The sequence below is a fragment of the Cordyceps militaris genome (genome assembly GCF_000225605.1).
Source record: "Cordyceps militaris CM01 unplaced genomic scaffold CCM_S00001, whole genome shotgun sequence".
Classification (NCBI taxonomy): Eukaryota; Fungi; Ascomycota; class Sordariomycetes; order Hypocreales; family Cordycipitaceae; genus Cordyceps; species Cordyceps militaris.
The window spans coordinates 2,019,551-2,027,061 of record NW_006271969.1 but is presented as its reverse complement, the minus strand read 5'-3'; the positions used below and the strand labels follow the sequence as shown (position 1 = coordinate 2,027,061).

Below are 7,511 nucleotides of genomic sequence, written 5' to 3'. Positions count from 1 at the left end.
CGCAAAAACAAAGGGGATCGAACCCGCGATTTTCGGAGATCTAATCTTAAGATTAGATCATAAACCGCGATAGGCCGACGCCCTAAAGCATGGATAAAAACAAAAAGAAATTGCCCTCGATGAGACTCGAACTCATGACCTTTGGATGTCTCAGTCTAATGACTGGGTCATATAAATCAGCTGTCGAATCGACTGCCCTTATATGAGACCAACGCGGTAACCAACTACGCCACGAAGGCTTTTGATGAAATCCAGTTGAGTTATTTTCTTATATGACAGGGGTTCAATGCTAGTGCGGCTGTGTGGGGCCGAGGCGAACAGGCACGAGTCCAGCCACTGCACATATTCCGAAAACTACAGCGGCGGAACGGAATAATGGAAATTGTGCGAGGACAGTTTACATAACGCGGTGGTCTTACCCTTTGCATATCTAATTCTCAGCGTGGAGAGTGGCTGGTTTGCTCGTCGCGACGTTGTGTACTTTTAGATGCAGGCCACTTTCATGTGGCCCGTGGATTAGATGCTGCAACCTGGCTAAAGCGGCGTTGTGTAAAAACTTGAGATTTCTGTCAAGAGTTCTTCTCTTTAAAGTGGTTTTTCTTATTGGGGCTATTTTCACGCGATTTTGTGAGGTGACGCCTTTGTAGGCTCGCTCGGTCGAGGGTGTTCCTATTGACCACCAAGTTCGGCGCTGGATCGCTTACAAACTGCGTGACTTCTAGAGCCAGAAAAAAATGTACATTGGACATGTATGTACTCTACCTACAGCTTTAGGTAACAGCGCGAGTGCCTCTCGGGCTCTGGGGAGCCTGCGATCGAGGCTCAGATACTGGCAGATTCGGCGTGCACTCATTCAGCCATGTGAGACGTTCTTGTATGACCCATATTGTCGCATTTACTCTTTGTAGTGGCTGTCCAGTTCGGAAAACCGACACGTTCTTGGATTGCAACCTGTCTGACTGCATCGCATTTGCAGAGGCCTTGTTAGGCATCGCTTGAAAGCATTTATGTGCAACATCACTGTTGCATTGTCCAGGCTCCCGCGACAGATGGAAGAGGGCATGACGTGGAGGTGGGCGCTTTCGAGTCCGGTGCTATGATTCGACTTTTTGTCAAATATACTGACGGACATAATTCGGTAGTGAAGTCCCGTCGTGTTTGTGTTGGGTGTGGCCAACGAGGCGGGTTGTCTGCCTGCGTCTGCCTGTCTGTGTCTCTGCCTACCTATGTGTCTGCCTGCCTGTAGCACGGGCGGCTTCTGCAGAGAAAAGGGGTTTCCAAAGGCTGGTGGCAGTGTTACTCTCATAATCACTGCAGTATATTTGCTTTCTCGTCGCACAGTGTGATATGGGCGAATCATAGGCACTACTCCATCATCCCATGATGCTGCAACAAGTCCGACTTGAGGAAGTCATCTGCACAGCCTTGAGCAAATTGGTGGCCTTTGTTTCAAGGTAATAATACCTGAAGATGATGACATATAAAAGGGCTGTTCAGTCGCGTCAACGCCAGTTGCCTTGGGTTAGAACCATTCGAGTGACAACTTCGACGTGAAGATGTCGACTTCTTCGAGAGACTTGCCCTCACCTGGCTCATCGGGCGGCGATAGCTCAGAAAACTTGAACGACTCTCATTGCTTTTCTTTGATCCCCAAAAATGCTCGCGCTGAGGAGTATGTTCAACGCGTGCATAAAGGCCGAGATGTGCTGTCTTTCCGCTACGACGATAGGGCAAGGGTCAACGCATGTGCCATTGTTTACATTGGTCCAAGCATTGACGACGACGACATTGTGCTGGGATCCGACAAAGAAGGGTACGTTGACCGCATCGCTTATGTACTCTGCTAACAACCAACAGCCACCATAGCCGATGCTTCTTTACTATCTCCCCAGCCGGGGACCTGGTTCTCTGTGATGCAAGCAAGGATACTCGCCCACAGTTGGTTGCGACACCCAAGTCGGCTCTCGAAGCGGCCATGTTCCGGCTTCGCTGGAACGGCGACCACTGCGCCTTACCCACGACCGACCATCTCACATTCTACATCAAGTTTCCGAGCGGTGAGAGGTTTGCCGTGGACTGGGGTGAGAACTTGATCACCTCGAGAGCGATACGCGAGACCCGGCAGGCGCTGGCCGAGCAGTACGTGCTCCGTAAAGACGCTGTGGGCACGGGAGAGCTTCCTTTCGCCGTCAAACAGATGTACCCGAAGGAAGTCTATAACTACCACTGTCTAGGTTACGGCGTGTCGGGCGTCGTCCACCACAAGGTGGAAATTCGCGATGGCGCGGAGTATGCCGTCAAGTCGATTCGGAAAGAGTTTCTAGGAAAGCCCGAGTACTTGGATCTTTTTAAAAAAGAAATAGCTCTCCATGCCTCTCTCGTCCATGTAAGTCGATGCCAGCCATCTTTGATGTCACTCTCGCTAATTGTGAAGCCGCACATTGTCCCTGTGAAACATGAGCGAGGCTGGGGACGGTCGAATCCTCAAATTTTTTTTCCGCTTTATGACGGCAATGCGCGAGCTCTCGTCACCCAGCATGACTGCGAAAAGCTGTTCAACACCGAGAATAGCGAACATCTCTCCGCGTTTCTGGGCCAGTGCCTCGGCGCGCTGGACTACCTCGACGAGCGCAAAGTAGTCCACGGAGACATCAGGCTCGAAAATATCTTGTTCAAACAAAGCAACCAAGGCATCGAATTCTTCCTGTCTGGTTTCGGGTGTGCAACGAAAGTGCAGGACGCCAAAAATTGGTCAGGCGATGCACGGTATATGCCGCCCGAGCAGTTCGAGCACCAAGCCCTCCCCAGTCCGAAATCAGATATTTACAGCTTCGGCATGACCAGTCTCGAGTTTCTCGGCAGCCTGTGCCGCAGGGAATATCAATGCGGCGGGGAAAAATGGCGTACGAAGTTGCGGAATAGCGGCTGCACGGTCAAGTACAACAGGGGCGATTATTCCTCGAAATCGAAGTTCAAACACATTTCAAGAGTTCAGTTTTTGCGCAAGAACGGACTGCTGCCTAATGAAGTGCTGGAGGAAGTGCTGGGGAAATCTCACTGCCCGGATCCGGAGACCATTCTGGAGAAAATGCTCAACCCGGATCCGTGGGAACGGCCCCGTGCAAAGGAGCTCTTGGAGGATCTGAAAGATACCTTGGCTTCAAAGTGAAGATTAATGTTGATTGAAGCAGCCCAGCCACGCACTTTACCAGTCACACACAACCTTTTGTGGCGATGGACGATGGAGGCGTCCACAGACCTGTTTTTCCTTTGAGTTCTCACCCACCAAATAGTACTAATATCATTGGGTTTATTATCAATTACTTCGATCATCGATACATTACCCTGTCAACTGACAGCTCATTTTCAAATTGAAAACCATATTTCCATAGCTTTACAGTGTGCAGTTGAGGTTGGATACGGGTAGTAAGAAGTAGAATGATACTACAAGTAGAATTGGAACGTAAAGGGTAAAGGATTAACTAAAGAAATAACAACAAGGAAGAATAAGAATATTAAAACGTATCACCCTGGACTTGGGAGGGGCCTTTGAATTCGCGCCGCTCCACCAAATTCGAGGTCAGAGATGTTCTTCCCAACTCCACCGAGTGCATCACACCAAATTCCCCGCACTCAACACCTGCATCTCTCAAGTTCATCATGACCGAAGCAACCCCCAGCGATGACCACATTGCCGCATGCGTCAAGGAGATGGAGTCGCTCGGCCTGGACGACTACGGCTTCAATCTGACGCGCACACATTACCAAGACGAGGCGCTGTGGCAGGCCTTCCGCAAGGACTTTGACGACGCGCTGGAAAGGGGCGCCGACAACGCGCCGAAAGACTGCGCCGACGCGATGAAGAAGCTCGGCCCCAAAGTGATTACGCGCATCCTCGACGATGTCGACTTTGACCAACAGGGGCCAGAGGGTGTGTCGGCGGCGTTTCAACTCTTCTGCCTCGACAGCGACGATGAAGACGACAACGAAGACGAGGACGAGGCCGACGCCGACGCCGACGAGCCGTGGTCCCATGACATGGGACCGGGCATCATCAGAAGCATCTGTCTCATGGCGGATGAGGCGAGCATGCATTCCTTCGAGACTACGCCGTACGTCATTGCCGTCGACGCGCTGCTGCACACGGGCGCAGACCTCGGATACCCGGGATACTTTAAAGTCGCGATTGACAGTCTCATGCCCACCTTTTACGCAGCCATCAGTCACTTTGACCTGCTCCAGGTAGCTGCAGCGGTCGACGGGGACGGGATCTGGAGGAGAATGAAACAATGACATAATTAAATTCCCATGTATGTACATGCCGTCTATGACTAGTATCCAGGCACCTCCCTCGCAATCACATGCAGCCCGTCCTTGGGCTTAATCGTCACGCCGCCCCCAATCTTGAGCTTTTCCGGGTCCATGAGCGTCTTGTCCACCAGCTCAAACTCGAAGCGGCCAATCCACGCGGCCAGCAGGCACGCAAACTCGCCCTTGGCAAAGCCGGCGCCGATGCAGTTGCGCGGGCCGTGCAGAAACGTCATCATGGCGTAGTTGCTCTTCGCGCCGCCCGTCTTGTTGAGCGTGGCGACGCCGTCGTCGCGCACGTCGATCCAGCGGTCCGGGTTGAACGCCTCGGCGTCGTCCCCCCAGAGCCCCTTGTCGGCGTTGATGGCCCACTGCGGGATGGCGACCTGGGTGCCGCGCGCGACGGGCATGCCCATGACCATCGTGTCCTTTACGGCGAAGCGCCCCGTCACCGGCACCGCCGGGTACACGCGCAGCGTCTCGTTGACGACGGCGTTGAGGAACACCAGGCGGTCAATCTCGACGCTGGTGGGCGCGGGGGCGTCGTCGTCGTCGACGGACGGCAGGTGCGCGCGCACCTCGGCGCGCAGCCGCGTCTGCATCGCCGGGTTGAGGCAGAGGGCGTAAATGGCCCACGTCAGCGACGCGGACGTGGTCTCGTGGCCGGCGGCGAAGAAGGTCATGAGCTGGTTCTGCAGCCCCTCGTCGGTAAACTGCTCGCTCTGGATCGCAGTGGACAGGATGTCGACGTCGGGCTCGATGGTCTTGTCCTTTTCCTGCTCGCGGAGCTTGGCACGCTTCTCTTCGATGAGCTCCTGGCAGACGCGGCGGATGGCGTCCATGGCGTCGTCAAACCGGCGGATGCGCTTCACCGGCAGCTTGAAAATCATCCACTGCGGCATCAGCTTTCCGAGCGCGAGAAAGATGCGCAGCAGCGACTGGTCCTCGAAAACGCGCGTGTACTGCGCGACGAGCTTGTTGTCCGGGTCGCGCACGGCGGAGAAGTCGTGGCCCATGGTGGCCATGCCGATAATGTCCAGCGTCACGCGCGACGCCCAGGGCGTGACGTACATCTGAGCCTCGCCGCCGCGGACCCTCTTGGTGAGGGCCTGGACGACCTCGCGCGACTTGTCCCAGAACACCGGGTACAAGTTCTTGACGAGGCGAAAGGCAAAGGCGGGCTGCATGTGGCGGCGCTGGCGCTGGTGCTCGTCGCCCTCGGACGTGATGAGGCCGACGCCGGTGACGGTGCTGAGCGCGCTGCGCACGACGCTCTCCTTCTCCCAGTCGTAGGCGTTGTGAACCGTGATGTCGGCCACGGCCTGGGGGGAGATGGCGAGGAGCCGCTCGATGTTGAACGGCATGAAGAAGCGCAATAGCCCATCGTGCTCGACCTCTTTATTCCTGGTCCCCATGTTAGCGAAAAAAAGAAAAAAAAAGGTCTCACACCGATGACGGCGTCGGCTTACCAGGTCCGGGAGCATCGACCGCCCGGCGCACTCCAGAGCTGCAGCATGTGGCCGAGGAGCCAGTGGCGGTCGGCGGCCGTCGGCAGGTTTCGCGTGGGCGATACGTAGAACGGATAGATGAATGTAAAGTAGAGAACGCAGACGACGAAGTTGCCGATGACGAAGAGCCCGAATGACAGCGCGAGCGATGAGAGCTTCACCTTCCCATCGCTTGAGCCATTCCACCACCTGAGCGCGAGAGTCTCCAGCGCCGCCGCGACCAGCACGACCGGCCGGGACAGACGCATCGGCAGAAGCGTGCGTTGCGACATTCTATAAGGATTTTTCTGGCGATGCATTGCTCTCCAAACCTTTGTGCTGCAGTCGACTGTCGAGGTCCTTCTATATAGTCGAAAGCTTGCAGCGTAGCGGAGTCTCGGCGGAACAGGTGGTGATTACCCTAGCAAGGCGTACTACTCGGGGGTGCTAGGAATTCGAGGCTGGTAAATTCGTTGAAGAGTTGCGCGTCTCTCTGCCTGGCGATGATGGGCAATATCCGAGGTAGCTGGAGCAGGCAGAATGAACGTGCGACGCCTGGCGGTTCTGGCTTGTTTCGCGGACGCGCGGCGATCTTGGAGACTGCTACCTAGGCTTGTTAAGAGGCGGCTTGTATCGGGGTAGGTAAGAGGAAGGAAGAAATGACATGTACAAGTGAAATGGGATAGACAGCATTTAAAAGAAAAATAATATTGATAAATGGACAATGGACAAAGTTGACGTCGCTCACCTCCAAGGCTTGTCCTCTGGTGATGAGCGGCTGCCTGACCTTCACCGGGCCGGTTAGGCGTTCCGGTCCCGCGAGCGGGTGCGGGTGACACTTTTTCTGGATTCATTCTTCTGTACAAATTAGGCAACATCAGTTAGGATTCACTGGGGCGCAGCCGTCGCCGTCACACCTCTAGCCTGCCATGGGGAGTGCGCTGCCTGTTGACGTCGTGGGACACAGCCTCCGAGTCTGTTTCTTTTATAGTGTCTTGAACAAGGCGGCGCCACAGAGAGGCAGACAAGTTGTTGTGTGTTCCGTGACGGCACAGCCACAAAAGTCTTTGAGTGAATACGGGCAATAGACAAAGGGCCGCAGCGGGAGGGAGCCTAGTCGTAATAAAGGACGCATAATTGGCCTGGAGAGGGACAGGGTGTGGAAGAGGCGCCTTGCTACCTAGTTTTTAGACTTCCATCAACAAATTCATCCCCTCAGCCTGGTTACCATCGCCAGCACTAGGCAGAAACGGACTGGCAAGCCAAGGTGAACGCTCAGGTATGTGACAAAAGGTCAGACTTGGTATGCTATTCAAAAAAAGCCGACATGAATTATTTACAAATGAAGAAGCGCCTTGAAAAGTTCCACCCCAACCTGGCCAAACTTGACCTTTTGGCTGACATCCCCGCTGCGCAGATGGACCGCGTCCACGCTCGACTTTGTCCAGTCGATGCAGCGCACGCTGATCCAGCGCAGCCTCGACTTCTCGCGCGACACAAACAGCAGCGAGTCAATCGACTGCACGTACACAATCTGGCCCTCCTGCGCGAGCGTGGGCGTGCAAAACGGGACGCGGCGGCTGGCCAAGTCGTCGCCGTCGAGCAGCGCGTCGAGCAGCGCGCCGTCGGCGCAGTCGCGCGACGCGCACGCGCGCACCTTGGCCGCGGCCTCGCTGCGCCGCTCCGAGCGGCACTTGGCCGCGATGAGCTGCGCCG

General features: G+C 55.2%; 3 protein-coding genes across 3 annotated transcripts; 1 reads left to right on the top strand and 2 right to left on the bottom strand.

Annotated features, from left to right (window-relative positions):
- Nucleotides 1-198: 198 nt before the first annotated feature.
- CCM_00612 (uncharacterized protein) lies at nt 199-428 on the bottom strand (the record flags this gene model as incomplete). Its single annotated transcript, XM_006665772.1, has 2 exons — nt 199-354; nt 420-428. The coding sequence occupies 2 exons, from the start codon at nt 426-428 to the stop codon at nt 199-201; spliced, it is 165 nt and encodes a 54-aa protein (XP_006665835.1).
- Nucleotides 429-1,556: 1,128 nt separating this feature from the next.
- CCM_00611 (Protein kinase-like domain) lies at nt 1,557-3,169 on the top strand (the record flags this gene model as incomplete). The annotated part of the gene is made up of 3 exons (XM_006665771.1): nt 1,557-1,813; nt 1,858-2,386; nt 2,537-3,169. The coding sequence occupies 3 exons, from the start codon at nt 1,557-1,559 to the stop codon at nt 3,167-3,169; spliced, it is 1,419 nt and encodes a 472-aa protein (XP_006665834.1).
- A 1,162-nt stretch (nt 3,170-4,331) lies between these two features.
- CCM_00610 (cytochrome P450 78A3) lies at nt 4,332-6,088 on the bottom strand (the record flags this gene model as incomplete). Its single annotated transcript, XM_006665770.1, has 2 exons — nt 4,332-5,712; nt 5,778-6,088. 2 exons carry the CDS (start codon nt 6,086-6,088, stop codon nt 4,332-4,334), a joined length of 1,692 nt encoding a protein of 563 aa, XP_006665833.1.
- Between the last annotated feature and the right edge of the window lie 1,423 nt (nt 6,089-7,511).